General features: G+C 40.8%; 1 protein-coding gene across 1 annotated transcript in view; it reads left to right on the top strand.

The window, feature by feature from the left end:
- MYL3 (myosin light chain 3) overlaps positions 1–21,509 on the top strand; it is a 35,802-nt gene extending 14,293 nt beyond the window's left edge. The window contains exons 2-7 of the mRNA XM_065744857.1: positions 9,848–9,875; positions 13,785–13,934; positions 15,032–15,205; positions 17,102–17,179; positions 18,557–18,592; positions 21,301–21,509. Of these exons, the coding sequence (XP_065600929.1) occupies positions 9,848–9,875; positions 13,785–13,934; positions 15,032–15,205; positions 17,102–17,179; positions 18,557–18,585 (459 nt within the window). The 3' untranslated portion in view covers positions 18,586–18,592; positions 21,301–21,509. The remainder of the gene's footprint in view (positions 1–9,847; positions 9,876–13,784; positions 13,935–15,031; positions 15,206–17,101; positions 17,180–18,556; positions 18,593–21,300) is intronic.
- The last annotated feature ends 1,354 nt before the right edge of the window (positions 21,510–22,863 follow it).

The raw sequence follows: 22,863 nt of genomic DNA, 5'->3' as shown, positions 1-22,863 counted from the left end.
GGCGAGAAGTCCGCTCCTGCAAACAGCCTTAGAAAAACAAACCAGTTAATGAACCACCCACCCTTAAAAAAACAGCAAGGAGGAGCACGGAGATTAAAAAAAAAAAAAGGCTCAAAGAGAACCCAGCCATGGTGAAGAGCAGTCTGACTATAACCCCTGAACACTTGGGGAAAAAAAATAATAATAAAAAAAGAGAAAACGTCAGTAAGGAAAAGAGCTTTTCGGAGTCTGTGGCTGGTGTTGACTTATAGGTACCCCTACATGGGGTAAAAATATTCCTTCTCTTTGATTTAAGGACTGCAAAAATAAACTGCCCCGAGCTCACCCTCCTCTATCTGGAGACGGACTGTCATCGCGTGCCATGCTGCTTGGTGACAGCTCTTTATAAACACTGCCTCTTGCTTCAGTCTGCTTCCAACGTCATTGCGTACGGAGGACAGCAGGCAGGGGTTGACTTTAATGCGTCTGAAAGGGCATTTGGGAGTGATGTATGCAGATCTCGTGAGTTTTGAGTGAAACTGATGCAAAGCCCTGAGAAAACAGTCATAGGTCAGGGCACTTGTTAATTTGATCGAGCTTTGGACCTTGACACTGTTGCAAGTGGACCGAGTAAAAAGCAAAACAAAATACTTAAAGCATCAGCTCCAGTCGTGGTTGTCAGAAAGTTCAGCTTTGGCTTCTTTCTGCCTAGGCTGATAAACCTCTAAATCAAGCAAAGAACCCCAGCAGACTGCAGCAAATTGAAGGGAAACAGCTTATGGTGAGAGACAGAGGGAAAGGCTTTCCTCCATCTCCCTTTTTTCTTTCAATCAGGATTTGATGGAAGAGCAGGATTCAGTATTTCCATCTTCTTGATCAGCCCCCAGCTGGAGCTCAGCTCTTGGGTCTTGATCTCACTGGCAATGCTGGGGACGGGCAGGAACACCCAGTACAGCTGTGGTTGCACTGCAAGATCAGAACACTCTATTATTATTATTATTATTTCAGCTCACAATGAATAACGTCCTCAGGAAAATAATCAGGAAAAAAAAACAACAAACCAAAACAAAAAAAGCCTCCCTCCACTCCAAGCTTGAAGCCAAGCAGATCCCAATGACGTATTAGCTTGGGCTCATTGATTTGCTACAGGATAGTTTGGGCCTGTTTGAAAGTGGGGCTGGGTTACAGCGTGGTTGCTTTGGGAGCATTATGTGCAACATGCCTGCCTGCTTTGAGAAACCAAAGCCTGAGTTCTCCCCACTGCCAGCGTGCTATTGCAATGACTCTCTGGCAGAGGTGACAGCCCTATTCTTTTTCTCAGAACAGTTGCAAGGTGAAGGGCTGTGACATTTGAAAGGGTTCCAGCTGTTGTTTGGCTTTACAGGAGCTGCAAGTGCGTGGGGATGGACTGCATTTCTAGGGGCTGGAGGTTGGTGCCATTCCATCCCTGGAAAGGTTTGGGGTCATGATGACTGCAGCACTAACGATGGAGAAAAAAATGAAACACATTGATGTAAAATGACATTAGCATCATGTGTTGTCCTATAGTCTGGAGCACTGGTATGGGTGGTTTCAGGCTACATCTGGGGAAACCTTAAAATTTTCTACCCAAGAAACAAGAGGTTTTCTGAGTGCACCACTGGGCTGCAACATCTTGTCAGACTTTATCTTAGAGGAAGAAAAACATGGCAGATGGTTGTGGTGGCCAGTGCTGTTGGTGAAGGTACTTTGCCAAGGAATTTTGTTTCCAGGGGGACCTTGCTGAATAAGAACAAGAGTTTCAGCTACCACATCCCAAGCTGACTCTGGGGCATCCAGGCATTGCCTGAGGTGCCTTTCTTCTACATCTTGCCTGAGACCCATCAAGCTCATGTCAGTGAGGCCAAATGAATGCCTCACATGGCCTCATTCACTGTGAGCATGACTGGTGTGTCAATCAGCAGCCCAGAGGGTTACACAACCATGTCATCTGAGAAGAAAATTAGTCCAGAAAAGAGTAGTTGTTTTCAGGCTTGGTGGGGGAAAAATATAAGAAGAAAACAGCTTGGATTTTCAGGAGGAGGTTTCAGGGACACAACAGAAAACCACAAAAATTCTTATTTGGCAACCTGAAATGGGTTGGTTCAGTTTGAAGGGAATTGCTTTGGTAGGGTTTGGAGTAATGTAGTATGGAGGAATGAGATTCTTTAAGTCAATTCTACATGAAATATTCCAGTTCAATATAAAAATTCTTGAATTAAAAGGAACAAGAAAACACCTGCCAGCATTTACAATAGAAAAATGTTTGATTTGAAAATGAAAGTCAAAGAGCAAACACTCAAAATAGTAAGAGCAATAATGATGACAATTATAATAATATTTTTTTTTCTTAGTAAAGATATTTACAAAATTAAATACAGAAGTTTTTCAGTCTTCCTGGACTTTTTGCCAGTGTACCATATCCACCAAATGTATCATCTGTTGACTGCTTCTCCCTGCCCTGTTTGAGCCCTTCCATCTTATGATGATCTGACTGCAAGGGACACAAACACAGTGCTGACCCACATTGCAACATGGGATGGTGGAGTCCACCTGTATCCATGCTTGTTGGGTTGGGATATCAGACTTTTTCCCAACTGCCAGAAGGCCTGAAGCTCCAGGAAATGCTTCAATGATGCCCACATTCTTGGGATCTTCCCCATCAGACACCAAACCCAAGGACTGCTGTCTCAGTTCAAGAGCAGACAGTACAATGTCTCACCTCCCTTACACCCAAGGTTCCCCTCCAGAATTTAACCGAGTGTATTTTTGAGGTTTTATAATTTCTTCCGCAGTTATAAACATCTGAACAAACATCTGCTGGTGAGGCTGGTGAAGGGGGGCTGCAGAGAAAGCAGGAAGCCAGCCGTCAGTAAATTGATGGAGAATTTAAAACTATGAAGCTACAGGCAGAACAGTCAGTTTACTAAATATTTTATATTTCTGGTGATGCTTGTTGCCAGAAGCTGTCTCCATTCTTCAGAACAGCTGTGTCATTCTCTTGTCAAGGCTCTGGAATTTCTCCTTGTGCTCTGGAAAACTTTGGCAACATATTCCCCATCCTAAAAAGAGAGCTATTGATTTATAGGCTACTTCCAGATTTGGAAAAGAACAGTGATTGAAAAGTGCCCTGTTACTTTGCCAAAATTTGGATTCAGTGGTCTTTGTGGGTCTCCCCAGTTCAGAATATTCTCTTCTCCCTTCCTTCCCTTCCCTTCCCTTCCCTTCCCTTCCCTTCCCTTCCCTTCCCTTCCCTTCCCTTCCCTTCCCTTCCCTTCCCTTCCCTTCCCTTCCCTTCCCTTCCCTTCCCTTCCCTTCCCTTCCCTTCCCTTCCCTTCCCTTCCCTTCCCTTCCCTTCCCTTCCCTTCCCTTCCCTTCCCTTCCCTTCCCTTCCCTTCCCTTCCCTTCCCTTCCCTTCCCTTCCCTTCCCTTCCCTTCCCTTCCCTTCCCTTCCCTTCTTCTGCTCTACTCTATTTTGCTCCGCTCTGCTCTATTTTTCAACTTGCAAATTAATTTACAGAAAACAAGGGAGCAAGGGAAAGTAGATATCACAGAGTATCGGTGCCTTCCCTTCCCTTCCCTTCCCTTCCCTTCCCTTCTTCTGCTCTACTCTATTTTGCTCCGCTCTGCTCTATTTTTCAACTTGCAAATTAATTTACAGAAAACAAGGGAGCAAGGGAAAGTAGATATCACAGAGTATCGGTGCTAAGGTAAGGCTGCTTTGAGTCGCCATATGCCTGGAAATTATTCTTGAACCCGTGCCCTGTAGATTTACTGGGGTTCAGTTCCTCACTTAGCAGGGATTCAGATTTCCACGTAAGGCAGGGTACCATGTAATCAGAAACTTCATGGGTTCCCCAAAAGCACTTCTCAGCATGGCTGCAAAACTCACCATTTGCCTTGAAACCATGAAGTCTCCTGCAGGTATATTGGCAGAGATGGTGACACACTGTTCTATTTTTTCAACTCTTAGGAGACCCAGATAAGCAAAAAATTCAAGGCAACCATTTTCCAGTAGATAAGAGTGTGTGCTGGAAACAAAATGTTTTAGTTTTTCCTGATGTGGCAGCATCTTCTCCATAATCTTGACTAAGATTCTTCCTCATTTTTAATAATTTGAAGTGTTCAGTGTTGTTGAAACGCTCCACTAACTGAGTTGAAAATAATTGTCTGTTTCTATTTTTCAATATCAGTAAGAGGTTAACAGTTCTGTTCTCAATCTCCTAAATAACGTTTTCTGTCATAAATGCAAGCAAACAGAAATACAAACAAACAAAACACCTAAATGGGCAAACTAAAAAGCCAACCAACCCTCATTTCAAGACAGTGTGAACTCAACAGAGTTTTATGTTTGGGCTTCTAGCTGGTAATAAGTTCAGCGTAAGCTATTCCCCATGAAGACCAGGTGGAGCTTCTCTCACTGTACTGAGTCAGAGCTCACGTTCTAGTTGAGTATCCATACTGTACAGCTCCTTCTGACTCATCCTTAGGACAACCCTGGGAACTAAATGTAGACTTACCAAAAGAATTTCAGAAGCCAGAGATGATGAGAACTCAGGAGTGACTACAAATAGTCAAGAAACGAGACTTGGCTGTGTGTCAGTGCTTGCAGTGGAGGAGTTTATGTACATCCAAATTGCTCTACGCAGAAAGTGACAGGAGAGAAGACAATGGAGATGATGAGTATTAATAGATTTTAAAAGGTCTTAGTGGAAAAAAGAAAACATGTTTGCAAAATACAAATGTAATCTCGACACATTTATACCGATCTTTACGGCATTTTGGGCTCCTTTCCATCTGCTGCATGTCTGCTTCCTAAATTGGCCCCCAAGAGCAAAATAAGAAAGATCCATTTCCTTCTCCATAACTAGCTCTGTCACAGCTAAGTGAAAAGCCTTGCTGTTTGTATTAGTATTTCTCAGAATATCATTCCTATGAAACAAGAAGAAAATTATATATATATATATTTATTTATTTTATTTTTTCTGGAAGGGCTCCTTTCTTGCATTGTCAAAATACTTCTCCCCAGATAACCTCCTGGATGCTGGTTAGGAACACTTTTATTAATAGGATTTCTTTCAGGCTTAGCTATGACTGACTTAGCATGCACAGAATTGTGTGCTTGATTGAGATACTATGGGTTCACAAATAAAGTCCCCGAGATAAGAAGCTGTGAATGACGTTCAAAGCACAAAGGAGTGCGTACATCCCTCCTGGTTTTTCTGGGACAAAAAAACAGCTTAATGTCAACCTTTACGCAAAGAGGACAGTCACATTAGGACCACAATTCGTGGCATGGGTTGCCAGGTAATTAAGACAAGATTGCTAAAACTTCAGGGAAGCTGGCATAACACTTGGTGGGAAAAGGATTTAATACAGATGCCTCATGTCTATGAGGAATATAAGGCACAGCCCACACATCAGAGTAGGAGACAAGAGGAAAATGATTAGCAGTCAGCAGCTCTGTCTCATAAGGATTTGTACCAAGTAACAGCATTGTGTGCCTTGGTGTTGTGGGTCCTTGGCCTTCATAGCAACGACCTTGAGTTGAAACCACATTGGCCATCAGGAAAAAAAATACCAGGGTAAACTTAAATCTTCTAAAGTGTCAGCATTTTAAAAGCAAACAAACAAATAAAAGCCCAAGGGAAATTATACTGCTTTACCCAAGGAAGCAGTGAATGCAAAGCCTATCTGGGAAAGCAAAGTCACATTAAGCCTGTAAGTATGTTCTGTTGCTTTGGGTGATGAAGGATGCTCTGTTGACTGAGTTCAGCAAAGTGTGGAGTGATGCTGGTGGGAAGCTGGGTAAGTGCCTGTGCATTGGGGTGGGTCTGGGCATCAGAATTACTGCTGAGGGCTTTCACTCCCTTGGAACCCTGCTGCAGTAGAACTGGAGAACTATGGCGATGAAGCCACAGAGAGTAGCTGCAAGCACTGGGACCCTTTGTCCCTGTTTGCCCTAGCTTGTCCCCATTTTTACAGTCTGCCCTCCGGAACCTTCTGCCTAAGGTCTCTGGGACAGTGGTCATGCTGTCCTCATGGATAGCTACACCTCTCCTCTTACTACACGGAGATGGTGTTGGTCTTGTGTGTTCCATACCATTCCGAGGGAGAGGGGAGAGAAAACAAAACCTCGATCATCTTCAATCTAAATATAGCCCGAATTTGTTCCATTCATTTTCAGTGATACCCTGTGGCTAGGTAAATGATGGCTTGCTTTTCCCTTCAACTCCATGGTGGCATGTGCTGAGAGAGGAGAAAATAGCAGTAGACACCACCCACACATCTCTGCAGCTTTCCTGAGAGGAAGCCGTGCTTGGGTGGTAGGTCTGGTCAAACTGTCTGCCACAGCCTTGTCAGCTGTCACGCACAGCCCTCCAGCTCTGGGTGGTGTTTTTATAGGGGCCATGATTAGAGGTGAGGCATGCTCAGCCTTTCAGCCCAGTCCTTCCCTTTGATCTGGTCGTGGGAATTTGCAGTCATCCTTTTTTTGTTCTGGCACAGTTTCTCCTGGCCTGCAGTCTGCCAAAGGGCCAGCTCAGGCTTTCTGGGTGGGATTCACCAGATCAAGAAAAGCCATCTACATCTGCGTGAGTCACCCAAGCTCTTTATATCATTATTGTAGAATTGATTGATCCACTCAGTGGAATTGGGAGCAAAATTAATCTCTTCCATAAGCACAGAACTAAACAAAGTCAAATCACACCCTAGAAGTCTCCCTTCCGCTCTGCTTGTATAAATGGAATGAGAGATGGCTGACACATCTGGCTGTCTACATCTAACTGTAGCTGAGATTAATTCTTTCCCAAGAACAATCCATCACAGTGATTTAAGAACAAGTTGCCAGCAGCTTTGGCCTTATTTCACCCACACTTGCTGTTGATGCCTAAATAAACTCAATAGGCAATTACTTTCAGTCAAATTCACAAAGCTTTATATAATTAGACACATTGAGTGTAAGGCTGTCTACTGACAACACACCTGTATAAATGTGTTCCCTGATGGATATTTACTTCTAATTTAGACGAAAATTGTGGATTTGGGATATGAACTAATCTAGATTATTATAATCCTCATGACAAAGATGTGTTTGGATCCATCTATGTGTTAGAAAGGAAAGAATATAGATGCTCTTTTGTTGGTTCCTTAACTTGTATTCTCTACACACTTCCTTCCAGACAGTGTCCTGGCTGCCACTTAGGCAACTATTTTATTAATTGGACTTTGTTCAAGTTAAACTATGACTGAGAATTACAAACAAAGTGATAATCCTCTGAATGAACTAATTCAGATAAGGGCTGAACAGGGTGAATAGAAAAACAGTGGCCTGTTTTTCAACAGCTGCAGGGTTAGTCGTGATTCTTCTCCTTCAAGTCCACCAGATGTTTTCTTATTCTTCCTTCTAAGCCAGAAGATGCCCAGAAATAGTATTGTATGGAGAAAAAGATGGGGTGTTTGTAGGAAATAGGAGTAGGCAAAGGATTTATCCAAAGGATTAGGGCTGATTAAATGAGGTACCTAAATAAAATATGGTTTTTTGATGTTTTCTACCAAGACAGATTAAACCACTAATTCCCTCTGCACTAAATACACTACTTTCAAGAATGGCCAACTCCAGCTATTCCAGCACGTCCTGTGAGTGGGGTCCAGGAACATCATTTTCTCAAGAACTTCTCAACAACCAATGATGAATAACTAGAGCTTCCTGCGAGCAATCTCTATTAGTGCAATGTTACTAACTGGCAAGTTATGTGCATGGATAGAGTATATTTGGGGCTGTCTACAGCACTCACTGTCTTCTATAAATGCTAGAGCTCCTCGTGCTGTTCAGGGTATTTGGAGACAGAAAATCAGCTGGGACCTGTCTGTGGAGCCCTGGGTGGAAGGAAGAAGAGATTGGTGTTGTCATGTGATGTCACAGATGTCCTGGCTCCAGGGTTAGAGACTTAGTTTGGCTCCAACCCTTAAGAGCATGAAAATCTCAGCTAGGTAGTAATGATTGTGTTATACTGCATTTTAGTTTGAAGGGATTATGGAGTTTGTGCGTAAGGTGTTAACTATGTCTTAGCTTCACCCAGTAGCTTTTCTGCCAAAGAGTAAAATAAGATGTTAAACAATGAGAGATGGCCAGGATCATAAGGAAAATTTGACCCAAAGTATGCAGGGTTGTGCTTATGCTGGGGAGAGAGATGGTTGCACATGTCCAGAACTGAATGCTTCCAAGGGTGTACGTTTGTGTACTCTTAGGTCTGCATCAAGTGTACTGTTTGCATATGTATATTTACATGCAAATTTATGCATTAAAAAGTAGGGCTTCTCTTCATTTACGTGTTCACTATAAGGTCAGTCTGACAATCTTCCTGTGAAGAAATACCTCCATCAGCAGAGATGCCAATTATTATTATTATTATTATGCTGTATTGGTATTCCCTGAGAGGCAGGCATAGCTGACACCCTCATTGGAGGTAGAGAACAAAACTATTTAATGGGATGAAAACTATTTGCTCTTGATGTATCTTAAGACATCAACCTCCCAGCTTATCTGACAAATGCTTTAGAAAGGAGCCAAAGACTGCACGAGAGGAGACTGTAAAATGAAGTTAAGCCCACACCCACAGGCGAGGAACTGGATAAAGGAGATGCTCCCAAAGACTGCATGTCTTCTGTGGGCAGTTCTCCCCACCCTTACACTTCGGGTGCTAATGTCTGGATCTTCTTAAACAAACAAAAAAATAAAATAAAAAATAAGCACTCTCCTGCCCTCTTCATATGCAATTTCCTGTGATTATATGTGGTAAGCTGTGTCTTGTCTCATCTGTCAGCAACATACTGGTTATAGCAATGGACTGCTAATCCAGTGTGCTTAGAATATGTGGGTTTGTATCTCATTTTTATTGTAGATTGCCATGCTATGTCTCCAAACAAACTTAATAGAAGCCTGTGGGGGCAGTCTGCAATCTGGTGTGCATCACATTGTTGACCTATGCCTATTCATTTAGAAGCTTGGACGTCACATTTTGACAGTGTGTATTCTCCTTTTGTGTTAGAGTTCATTGTCATCCCACAGGCCTCATAAAATGGAGTCCAGAGTGGCAAAAGGGCATTGCCATGTCAAAGCAGAGAGCAGAATATCCCCAGGAGTTAGGGAGCAGTGATAAGATCACAAGAAGCAGATGGCTGAACAAAGTCCTGAGAGCTGTACATACAGTCTGGCAGCGATGCTGGGAGGATGCTTTAGGAAAAGATATAAAAACAGGGCAGAACACCCCTAATCCCTCTCCTAAAACTCAGAGGCTTCCTGAGCTAAGTATTCTTGTATTTGGTAAACCTCAATGGCTTTCACCTCCAAGAAGTGGTCCTGTGACCCTTCACATACACGTTGATTGTGAGCTTCCACAGTATCAGATTTTCATGATGAAGTTGCAAGAGCAAAGAACCACTTCCTTTGCTTTGCTCTGATTTGTGCCAGTCTCATTTGATACTACTAGCTCTTAGGCTATGGACAGTGTATCCCTAACTGTCTATAGATTAAACCCTTTTAGGACCCTTTTAGGAGCTGCCATAATCATATAGAGAGCATCAGTGGTAGGGGAGAACTTGGGATACACAAGAGACACTACAGGAGGAACACAGGAGCAGGGACACAGAAGAACGGACAAAGGGCATTTTCAGCCTTTTGGTGATAAAGGTGGGACTGACTGATAAGGGAAAATGGAGGAAGTAAGAAGAAAAACCTACAGGCTCTACTGAATTATTTTGGACATTTGGATCAGTGACTTTCATGTACCTCAAAAGCACCCATGGCATGGTTTTCTTGTTTTAATCTGGATGTTATCATCTCTTTCAGGTTGAATTTACCCCTGATCAGATTGAAGGTGAGGAAGATCTGTTGCTCTTCTCTGCGCAGTAAATACCATCAGTGGGAGGAAAGCACTGGGGTGAAAGCAAGTGTGGGAAGTGGTACTCTCTTGAGATAACTGTGCTTTAACTCATGGTTCTACCTCTGCCACATCCCTCCTCCAAATCCTTCATTGAGTTGGTCAAGGGAAAATAAGGACAGTAAAGCAGCATGCAGATTGGGCATATATTTTTTTCAAAGAAAACATCATTTCCTCTCCCTATGAGGCAAAAACAAAAAAGAAATAACCCAACCCTCCAAACCACAGTTCAAAAATATGCTTTTTAGTTAAGAAAACCCACCAATAAAAAATCGATCCTTTCAAGAGAAAATCTCCCAACCCTGCTTTTGAGAGCTTTTCTCTGTATTTAATCAGAATTTAATCTATTACAGTTTTGTGACATCTCTCCAGAAACCATCAAATAATGACAGCAATGATGGTTTTTCTTTCAAAGGAAAACATCAGTATTAGTTTCTGAACCTTTTGTCCCAGCCTAAGAAAATGATACTGAAACCTCACATACGAAGTCTTGGGAACACTATCCACTGCAGCTGTCCCCTTTTTCCTCAGCTAATACCTTCTTTGTACTTAAAGGATAATTGATAGATGGAACTGAACATCTGGCAGAGCTTTTCTTTGGTCTCTAAACCTTTGGAAGAACTTGGTAGATTCTAAGAAAAACAGTAAATGAATTCATTAGCACAGATGGAAATATTATGGGCCATACATTCAGAGTGATTCAGAGAGATATAGAAGGAAGGATTTTCTGAACTGGAACCAAATGCCATAATGCCTCAGAAATAGAGGCTTTGCTACAAACTTCCAGAATTATCTTCAGATTTTCAATGTCCCCTTCATGGTTCTAGTTTCTGCATTCTAACATCAGGTCAAAAACAACTTGTGAATTGAGGCAACTGCTGGTTTCTAGGAAAGTGCCCCGGTTCTAGTCCCAGAACCATGGGAGATCCACTGAAGAGGTGCAGTCTGGGCTACAAAACTTAAAGCTAATCCAGAAACGCAGGACAGCAGAATAACTCATCAGTTAATGCCTTGTGGATTGGATAGGAACCCCTTAATTTCTATGCCTTGTTTCCACATTCTTAAGGAGAACAGGAAAAGCACTATTTAAAAAAGAGAATAGTGTGCTTATCTGACCAGCAGCACATTGCAATGGCTAGGAAAAGGCAAATCTGGAGCAGCTCCATGGCTTCCATAAGAGGTAGCAGGTCTGGAGCAGACCATATCTAGAAACTGAATTTTCTTTCTTTACAGCAGCCTCTGCTGAACATTGACCACAGCTGGGGATCTGGGACTTGTGAAATAGGATATCCTTGTAGCATCAAAGGGAAAGCCATGGGGCAAGAGGCAGATAACAATCTCTGTGAGAAAAGCAGTGAGACTTATATGTAAGCCACAGTAGGATAATGGAAAGTCATCTGTGATTCTGTGAAAGTTATACTGTATGCTAGCATCAGAAAAAAACACCAAACACAGCTAACATAAATCCCACATCAGGTTCATCATTTCTATCATGAATGGCTGGAAAGAGTGCCTAGCAGTCTGAAAGTCATTTGGGGAGCAAGCAGAAGAGCTCTACTTTGTAGAATCACAGAATCATAGAATGGCTTGGGTTGGAAAGGATGTCAAAGATCATCCAGTTGTGAATGTGATGCCATGGTCGGGTTGCCACCTATTAGATCAAGCTGCCCAGGGCCCCATCCAGCTTGGGCTTGAATGCCTTCAGCAATGGGACATTATATCTGTGGGATGGACCACAGCTGTCCCTGGATTGCCCCTAGCATGCACTGTCCTCAATACCAGTGTGCACACATGAAAACCTTGCCAAGAAGTGTGCTACCTGTTTAATGAAGAGGAGAATTGGTGCTCTAGTGCTTGAGGCTGTTTTATTCTGTGTTAAAAACACACTTCAGGAAACAAACAGCACTTGACATAACAGCTGTTATACTGTCAGGACTCAAGAGCTAGGGTTCATAGAAGCTGTCTGTCTGTCAACCTATTATCACTGACCCCAGCTGTCTTTCTGACAGCTGATTCTGTGTTGAGGTGATGAGGGGAAAACAGACAGCAAAGTTCCTCAACATTTTTCAAGCCATATCTCCTAGGGTGATGTGAACCACATGCCCTTGCTAAGGAAAAGCTGTTGCTGTAGCAGACTTACTTCCTTGCAAAGAGTCACTGTTATAGTAGCCCCCAAAACGTTACTCTCAGAGGAGGAAGAATGTTCTGTGGGTGAAGCCCACTGTTACACACCCATCTTCACATGTCCTCCTGCCTACACTGCCAGCAAAAATCAGTGGTTGTGGCAATGTGTCATCATGAAACTGGATCCCTGGCCTTTTCAAAAAGGAGAAGAATATGAGAAGATAGGTAGCAATTAGGAGTATGAAAATATAAACTGCTCCTGCCAGTGGTTTAATGGCTACCAAGGGGACAAAGGAGACCATAGCCACGCTGGTTTCATTGCTTTGATGGAAACTTGCATTAAGCCAGCAAACATAAAAGCAAATAATAACCCCCCCAAAAAACCATCTATATGTTGACAGAATGCTGCTTCCAAACCCACAGGCCAATGCTCTGATCAGAGGTGGTTACATCTGAATTTAAATTGATTTATGAGTTGCCAGTGGCTGATGGACTGTGAAACGTGGTGGAAAGGGTGCTTCAGAAAGTGGTCTCAGGGGCAGGGAAATGAGCAGCTTAGAGAGGCAGTAGTGTTTCCCATCCACCTTGGTTGCTGAGACCCCCAGAAAAGGAGAGAGCTCAGAATGGGGCTTGGACCCCTTCTCCTGTCAGCAAGGAGCCCACAAAAATCCACTATTGCCCTCTGCTGGAATGAGGGCTGACGGTGGGATCTGGGCTCCAGCTGGTGACTGAAGCAAAGACTGGAGAGAGAGGAGGGGAGAGGAGGAAAAGGGAAAGCAAAGAGGAGAATGCAAAGAGGAAAACAGGAGGAGTATTAGCTGGTCCAAAGTGAGAAAAAAGCATCGCTGTTTGAAAGTGCTGGATGGGGAAGCAAATGAGAAAGATAGGAATGAGATGATAAGAAAGAGAAAAGGAGGGAGAAAGGAGGAGAGGAAAAACAGAATCAGAAGATTAGTTAGATCAGATTAGATCAGTAGAAAAAAAAATAAGGAGAAAAAGAAGAGGAAACAATAAGAAGGAGAAGGAATTGAGAAGTTTAATATGGAGAAAGTATAGAGTGTAAAATAAAGGGCTGAATAAACAAATGATGCAGCTTCTAGGGAAGGAAGATAGCCTTGCTACACTTCGAGAAGAAAAAAAGAAAAATCAGAGGATTCTTTTAGATATGTTCATTGACACCTTTAAACATAACTGATCAATGATAAGATTTTTCATATACACTCACCATCTCTCACTGCCAAAGTGCTGTATGATTATTTCAGTGGGTTATCGTGGCATATCTGGCTACCTGCTACTGTAGGTGCTCTTCCATCTGTGTGCTGTCCGTGCTCTCTAAAAATATAATGCTGAATACAATATCCAGTTAGCTAATGAGCAGAATGGCTATTGAATTCAATGCCACCCTGAGCATTCCTGCTGAGCTGGAAAGATCTCAAGGCCAACCAGTCCTGTGAGATTTTCCACACTTTCAGATGGTAGCTGAGCCGGAAATACCACAAGAAAAGCTTTTGACCTCTTCTACTTGATCCTATGACTATGACTGAAGCAGAGTGTGCAAGAGAGGAAGAACACGCATATTTCAGATAACACCACCAACAAAGTTCATCAAATTTGTAAAAATAAAAGGGTCATGTCAAGTTAATTAGGGGGAAGGTCTGGGCTGGCTTTGACTTTCTCCAAGAGAGCATGGCATGCATTTATTTCTATCTCTTTGTCTTCCAGAATTCAAGGAAGCATTCTCACTTTTTGACCGGACTCCCAAGTCTGAGATGAAAATCACATATGCACAATGTGGAGATGTCTTGAGGGCTTTGGGGCAGAATCCAACTCAGGCTGAAGTCATGAAAGTGCTTGGCAGACCCAAACAAGAAGGTTGGTGTCCTCCTCAATTTTCATTTTGAAAAAGATCTCTTGAAGAATTAGCGATGAAGTAGATGAGGTCTAGATGGAAAGACTAATTGTGAAATGTTGAAGGGTATAGAACAGCCTCTGCAAATTTCTAGCAGAGAAATAACTAAGGATGAATCCTATCTGACTGTCAATATAATTGTCTCAAATTTGGGAGACTGATTTAATGGCCACATGTGTCAATACGTTTACAATGAGAAGGTGTTACCTTCTAAAATTGCTTTGATGACAGCCATTCACTTGTGTTTACTAAAAGCTCAGACATTTGAAGTTATGTAGAGACAAAACGATAGACTGAAAGAAAAGCCACAGCTTGTTCTACAAGAGTGTATATGAAATGCTCTGTAATAACTGCAGTTCTATCAGCCTTCAACATGCACTGCATACAGAATGTGTGCTCATATCTAAGGAAACCTCACCTTGACAGCATCTACATTCAGGCATTTTTCAGTCGACTTCTCTGTCTCTTCCATGATATGGCAGTGACACAGTGCTGGATGGGACAAGTAGTCCTAAGGGACTGTAATGTCCAGTGATGCTCTTGAAAGAAAAAGAATCAGAAAAATGGGATGCAGAACTCTCATCCTGTCAACCCCCTATTCACTCTGATGCTCCCCTCCCATCATGGCTTTAGATAGCTCTGTGTTATAGGGCTGCAAAGCAAAGCTGATGTGATATCAGGAACAGGCTTCTTTTTTATTGCTTTCATCTTAGTTTTGCATTTTTATTGCATCAGAAGCCTTGGGATTCTAACTGTGCTTGCTTCCCATGCTATTTGCATATGACAGATACACGATATCTGATGTGGTATCTATGTGATCTCTTTCTTTCTATTGGTCTTTTAAAAGCACACCTTTCTTTTTTGTAGACTTCTTTTTCCAACTTTGATTATCCATTTCTTTACCTATACTTACCGTATTCCTGTGTAATTCTTGCCTCTTTAGCCAGGATTTATTGTCATGGTACTTCTCTCACTACTTACCCATGATCCATGCCCCAGCATAAGTCCTCAGCACTCCCAGAATTCACTAGAACTTCCATTTTTATCTCTACCTTTGTAGACATGAACTCCAAGATGATTGACTTTGAAACTTTCCTGCCCATGCTCCAGCATATTGCCAAGACAAAAGACACAGGCACCTATGAGGACTTTGTGGAGGGTCTGCGTGTGTTTGACAAGGAGGGAAATGGAACAGTGATGGGGGCTGAACTCCGCCACGTTTTGGCTACACTAGGTAAGGTAAACCTTTCCTTATACAGTTTCATCACTGTATTAAGTTTCCATGCAGACTGTATTAAGTTGGGTGATCTTACGGAGAAAATGACTGTGCAACTCTTCAGTCATCCATCACATTGTCCTCAAGTATAAAGACACACACATAAAAAGCTTCTTAATAACAAGGCATAAGATCCCTGACCTACAGATTGAACATTTGGTTTTCCTTCTTTCCTCCCTGTCCTTTCCTCCTTCCTTGTTCCAATCTCATATTTTTCCTATAAATATTATGTTTGCATGCAAGCTGTGAAAAAAAAACAACTGAAAACTCATCTACTCCTACAATATTTACATTAATTTTTTTCTGCACCTTCAAGAAAAGTTCTAAGATGAAGTACTTTTTAACCAGTCATCAGCTTAACAGAATTGTCTCCAAAATGGAAAAGCTCTTCTTAAAGCAGGAATCATTGTTTCTCTGTCCTCTCAAATCTTAACTTCAGAAGCTCAGTTTTTCACAAAGAGAGATGACAACAGCACGAGTACGAGACAAAATTTGTCTGTAACCTAATGACAGGTTTCGAATTTGGATTAGAATGAACTGACATGTTGTTATTTGAGTAAGCATTTCTCAAAATCAGCCTTTTCTACTAAGGTTTGCTGACTATTTTTTAAAGAAAGGATGAGCAATTACAAGAAAGATTTGAGCTGGGATATTGATTCAAAAAATAAACCTTTTTTTTTTTAATGCTCAGGTGCTTCCATTCCATGACACATCCATCTCTATTAATGACTCAGAATAGTAATAAAAAAAAGCAGTGTTGTTTTCATTTACATAACGGATACTAATGAAGAAGTTTGGGAACCAAAATCAGTTGTGTAAAATAAACTCCTATCACCACCACCAAAATGTCCCAACACACAAAATCAATACCAATGTCCTATCTAACGTTCCCCTGAACAATATAAAAAGTCTGGGTAGTTTTATGAGCTTTATCATACTACAGGAGATTATTTTGTACTTATCCTTCTGTTTCCAGCCATCTAAAATAACATAGCAATATCTGATTTTCAAACTATGATAGGATGCATTTCAATTTAAAGAGTAGTTCTATTTAGAGTGGTAAATTCCTAACACTGGTCAAATTTTAGGCACAACCAAGTATTCTATACATGAGAATATTTTTTCTGTTTAATTTTCCAAAAATTGTTGCATTTTCACCAGCTCATCAGCTGAGGACTTGTTCCTATGTGTCAGAGATCAGTAATGTATAAGTAGAACAACATAAGTAACAGGCCACATCCAATGCATTTTATTTTAATTTTTAAAATTTAGCTGATAATCATTCTAAAATTTCCTCCATACATTTGAGGAAGCCATTTGATCTCATCCTAAAACTAGTGCTTAATACTACATTAGGGAGATCTATTGAAAGGATCCCTCTGCTAACCCAGAACGAAGCCTTATGGGCACATACGGCCCCAGTATTTAGATGATCAAATGAACAGCATGGATCACTGGTTCAGTTCAGAGATTTCCAGTTTGATCTTGGAGTCTTCCTGAACCTCAAAGCCATAGGCATAAGTGAAATTTCTGGGAGTTTAGGACTTGGTTAAGGACTGACTAAAACCTTCAAGATTTGGTAGGTCAGAAAAAGTTTATTCTTTTAAGAATGAGAATGTGAACAGGATGTTATGTGGGTTTCTGTATTTATTCTGTCTTCTTGGTTTTCAGATCAAATTTCCTGTTTGCAAGGGTAAAACTAGCTTTCCTAGCAGTCAGCAGCCCAAATTAGCTGAGGAGAAAATCTCCCCCTCTTCTCTCTTTCTTTCTCTCTTCCTTATTCTTTGATTCTTTGTACTATTCTTAAATTCTTAAGAAGGGCTCAGCTAATAAAGTACTTTGCTTTCTACTCAGGTGAAAGGTTGACTGAAGAGGAAGTTGATAAGCTAATGGCAGGTCAGGAAGATGCCAATGGTTGTATCAACTATGAAGGTAGGTATGACCACTCCAGTCTGAGCAGTGGACATGTACTTGAAGGTTTTCATGCAATTTTCCTGTGAAGGCTTAAATCCAAGGAAGATCTGACTCCCAAAAATCAGTGTTATTTTCCAAATTTGAGACCAAACACATCCAATTGACATAACCAATACAAGTAAACTGGTTTTACTCTTCTTTTTTTTCCAACCTGAACCCAACGGCTCTTTGTCCTCTGAAAACAAGATAAAGACTTCGTTTGAGAGTTCCCTACAGAAAATGACTAGATTTTCTTTCAAAAATCCAGAAAAAAATGTTTTCCTTAGGATCTACTTCGGTCTTTTGACCTAAAATTTCTACAAGACTTTCCAATTTATTTCCTTGTTGTTAGACAGAAAAAAAAAAGAGATTTGGTTGTGAGTAAATGGACCATGTTTCTCTCATGCATCTTGCCAGCCTATGTGCTTCACTATTCAGTAAAACAAAATATTCTAGTAGAGATCACAGACGTGCTATTGTACCTGCCTGGGTCCTTTCCGAGGGTTAACTGGGGACCGTTGAGTCATTTTGGTGACTTAGCTGACCTATACTCTTCACTGAGTCTTTTATGAATATTTTGGTTGGTAGACTTGTTTGACTTACAAGTGCTAGTGATCTGACCTAAGGGAAATCTTTCTTGTAAGGAGCCAATAAACAGAAATCTGCAGTTTTAGACAACCCATATGACTCATGTATTATAGTAAACTCAGAGAAATTATTAGGAAGGAAAAAAATATTTTCTTGCTGCAATGTGTTTCTTCTTCCTACTTTGAATTTCAGAATCTTGAACACTTCTCGATGATGAATGATTTTTTAAAATGCAGAAAAATGAAACCCAAAACCTTTTGTTAAAAACAAGAACAGCAACTTAATTTGAATTTGAAGCACCTTGTTTGTTTCTAAACCTGAATTCACTGAAGAGATGGTCGTGATACCTGACAAGGTGACCTGCTGTGGATTCTGGATATTCACTCCACAGGTTCTTTCAGTTCCCCATGCATGAACATTGCTGAAACCTTACAAAAATGGTGATCCAGAGTTTCTCATGGTTGTATACTTTGGAAAAACAGTTTCATTTGGTAGCTAGGGGTAAGTGAGTTGGCAAATTATCGGTAGACAGTGTTCATTTCCACTGGCTAACCAGACTTCTGACTACATTGCACTGTAATATATATTATCTTAAGGATTTACAACTCGTTTAGCACCAGGGTGTCTGTAGCCTCATCTACGAAGTGATTACATCAGAGGAAGCAAGAGGAATTAATTTAAGTAACAACTGAAATGAGATATGTGGGGCCTTACTGAGTTTAATGTAGGTGAATTGATAAATGATCCTTCTCTTTCTCTTCTTTCCAGCTTTTGTGAAACATATCATGGCTAACTGAGCACCGGGTAAGTCTCTTCTGTCCTCTTTCAAATACCCTATTATTTTGGTTAGAGTATCTGAGGTAGGGATGTCTTGGGGAATATATATATAGGCTCAGAAAATGTGCAAGTGATTAATTCAGGACAGTATTTTCAGCATGTAGTATAAGGAATTAGACCAAGAATAAGATAAAAATTTTCTTCATCTTAACACATGCACAGCAAATCAGCACAATTATCTATTGAATCTCATCTGGCAAATTACCTAGTGACATTTTTAGAAATCCAACACAATATATCTTAAAATGAGTTGACTTCCATGGAAGTCATTCCTTTACGATTAACTGGAAACTTCAAATTATTTATATTTTAATGTCCACTTCCAAGGCTCTGATCCTATATTATTCCCAAGAGTCGATGAGAAAGAACTGAGTTCACTAAAGAAAAAGTGGACCAAAAATATAAGTAGATGAGGACTAAGATATACCTGTTTCTGTCCCTACATTTGGAGGATAGCTATTGGACTTCCATAAACCTGGCTCCCAGCTTCTCCTGGCAGATTGATTGGTTTTCCAAGAAAAGAGCTTTGCCGAGCATATCTTCTGACTTTATTCAGTAATGTTCTTCAAACCGCAATGTCTTTTAGGGAATCTCAGTCTCACCATTGCAAATGAGTTGAACTTCATTTCCAGTATTGCCTCATCATCATCTTCCTTTTCTTTTTCTTTTTCTTTTTGTATTCCTGTAAAATGTGCCAGCTGGTTGGAACTGGCATTTGCATCTATTTACCTTGGTTCAGCTCTTGAGGAAGGTCTGACCTGATAGTTAACCAACTCTAATTTTGCAAATTATCTGATAGATTGGGAAAGGCAGTGGCTTCCTTCAGATTCATTCTGGGCTATTTTTTTTTCTTCTTCGGTTTATTTTTCTACTTAGTCCTGACCAGGCCTGGCTTTGTTTTGACTTTAGGGCTGACATGATCCCAGCCCACTGAGACCTGTCTGCTGTGTGGTGACTTTTCATTATGCACACTGGCACCCTGGGGAGTGAGTTAAATAGGAGTCAAATCCAGGACTCTGGGACTTCTGTTCCAAGATATGATTGATCAAAATATAAACTGTCTTAAAACTTGACCACTTTTTCTTATTGTGGTCTATTTGTCTTACTTGCAGGCATTTATCTTCTGTAAACATGCACATATTTTTCCAACACTGGCTCCCAGTTCTGAATTCCAAAGATCTGAACTGGGCTCACAGCCATAGTGGGTATTCCTACAGTTAGCATTATCCACGCTTGTTGTTTAGAGATGTTTTCAATCCTTATTCCTTTTCTGAGTCCACTGCCATGGGAAATTCCCATTCTGATGCCACAAGTCCTTCTGACCACCTAAGACAGGGTCAGCTGCTGAAGAAGACAAGTGAGTGTGAGTAACCTGTAAAGCTGGCAAGAAGCTGGGATCTGCAGCACAGGGGACAGCACATGTTTCTTGACTTATGATGGATTTGGAAAGGGAGCTGAGAGCTCCCTGGCTCACAGAGAACCTTATTTGCCAATAATGGGTGCCTTTCATGGGTGGCATCTTCAATTTCCTGCAGTGTTGCTGTTAGCATGTTTAGGGGAAAACAACTGCAGTCTTTACTCTTGAAAGGCTGGTGGCTCTTTGTCATAAAGCATATAACAAACAATTTCCCAAACGCTGGATTTGAACTCAGTGGGAATCTGAATCACATTCCAAAAATAAAGTAGTGGCTCATGTTTCTAGGCCACTTCCATATACTAGAGGAAGGCTAGATCTGTACCCTAATATAAGAACTGAATTATATCTTTCCATTTATTTTCTGAGCATAGTAGTTGTGACAACCCTGTGTTGGGGCAATCTACAAAAATACCCCAGTTTAAACATGTAATCTCAAGTAGCAGAGCCGTACAGCTGGAGGGACAGACTAAATTCACAGGGGCTCAACTCAGTGTCCCACATGTAAGCTCTTGGTGTTGCTTGAGACGTTCCTAGTGTCTCAAGTACTGTCTCACAGATACAATGCAGAGCCTCCAGCAGCCCTGTGTCTGGGGTAGTCTGGAACATCTCAAGTGTCTTTAGGTGCCAGTGTGTCAGGAAGTGAATTTTACCCCATTTTACCCCCATTTTATCGTTTAAACTTATGTAACCCTATGAGAAGTTCTAGAGCGTGTCAGTGTTTGGCTGATATAATATTCCTTGGCTCCCATCAGATTAAGATGCTTACATGAAAGCTGGGTATCTCAGTTACCAAATGTGAAGGAGATTGAGTTAGATGGAGCATGCAAGTTATTCATTTCATTCAAAGAAGGGACACAGATGCAGTGTCCGACTTCCAGTGCAGAGAGGGAAAAATCTCCATGGACACCATATTCACTGTCTGCACCAGGATGTCCTGAACAGAAGGAGAAATTGTGCAGTGGCTCAACAACTGGAGGGTTTGGGGTTTTTTTTAAAGCTAAGTCCTTACCCTAGCCTCATAGATGGCATGGGTCTACCATGTTTCATTCACCATTTCTATGTTGAGAGTCCCATGCAGAGCTGGGATGGAATCTAAGGATTTTCTTTTGTTTTCTTGCATGAAATCTGATGTCAGTTGGGATCTTCACAGGGCCTTGGAGTCCCTAAGCTGATTTTGCTGTTAGGATAGCAGACTGATTCCTGATGGTGTTTATTTCTGCTTTCCTCCTCTAATGCTTAAAAATAACTTTATTTTTAGGACAAGGCAACCACGGAGAAGCCCAGATTCTGGCCTTGGATTTTGATTTATTGGAATGCCTTTGCATTTTTCAGCCCAGACTCCTACTACAGAGCTATAAAATGTGCCGTCCCTGAAGTTATTCGGATAAATGTTTTTTTGTTTGCTTTGTCTTGTTTCTTCATGGAAAGAAAAAGAGAAAATTGAACAAACAGAATCTGAACCATGAATACCTGAGCATTGTCTTCTTTATTATTTTTTTTATCTTATATACAAAATTGACACCAAATATTCAAAGAAAAGGGGAGAAAGAGAAGTTTTTTCATGACTAACTCAAAAAGAACCAACCAACCAAACATATTTGACACTTCACTGTATCCTTCCCTCCTTGTCCCTCCTCCAAAACAACTGGATCTTTCTTTTTGTGTTTATCTCATTTGTAAAACATATCTGTAAGAGAGTAAAGGAGAAAAGAAACTAAACCAACTGCATAAATCTAATGTGTGCAAGGAATATTCTTTGTCTTTGGTGAAAAACAGCAAAAATAGAAATCCCAGCAATCAGCAACAAATACAAAATTGTTGATACGTTTCTCATCTCTGGGGACACGCCTTTCACATGTGAGATGTAAAGGATGAACAACACAAACTGAAGGTGTATGCTGTATTGCTAGAATGCATCCCTTTTCTCTGTTCTTCATGAGGATGTGTTCCAATTTCAACAATCTGGTCTATGAAACACATGAAATGTTTTTCCCAGTGAAAACTTCAAATTGTTCCATTATGCATTTCTTGGTCCTATTTTTCTTGCAGTAAAACATGGGATTCTTTGTCTCTCAGCTTTGTCATCTCTGTGTCTGTGAAAGTGAAGGGGAAATTGGAAATAAATGTTTTATCTTAGTAGTGACAAAGGAAAGCTGAGAAGGATGAAAAAGCACACAGATTAAGCTGCCTCTTTTTCTAAGGAAAAATTGTTTGAAAAGAAAAAAGACCGTTCAACTACTATATTCTCTCATGGGGAAAAAGAAGCTGGAAGTTGATATAGCTCATGAGGCAATACAAAAAATGAACAAACAACAGGAACAAAACATCAATATAAGTGAACAGTACTCCATTTAAGCAAGTGATATTGTCAAAAATAAGATAACTTGGAAACTTGATGGAGAAAGGATTGTCACTGGAACACTATTATACCAGAACACTGGTATTCTGTAGATGGATATTGTGGTGATATTATACTGCTTAAAAATGATAGCAATGGTCATCTCTATGAAGAAGAACTATGATGAATGAGAGAACACAGAGCAATCAAACCACACCAATATACCAGCTGTAACAAAATGTACCACAAAAATCACGAGCAAATCACCAATTAGAGTAATAATTTAAGCTCATAGCAACAACAATTCAATGCTAGAGGAAAATTGGAAAGATACTGGAGATGGAGGAGAAGAAAGATGTTAATAAATGCAAAAACACCTTATACTCAGCCTGGCTTAACTGTGCATGAAGATACAAGGAAAAAATACAATGTGAATGACTGATTATGGAGAATCTACCTCTGATGCATCAGTCATGAACAGAG

Source organism: Cyrtonyx montezumae, unplaced genomic scaffold, assembly GCF_038088225.1.
Source record: "Cyrtonyx montezumae isolate F1298 unplaced genomic scaffold, pur_monq_1.0 scaffold_32, whole genome shotgun sequence".
In the NCBI taxonomy this organism is placed as follows: Eukaryota; Metazoa; Chordata; class Aves; order Galliformes; family Odontophoridae; genus Cyrtonyx; species Cyrtonyx montezumae.
Note: the sequence above shows the minus strand (reverse complement) of the source record. Positions and strands in the feature narration are given on the sequence as shown.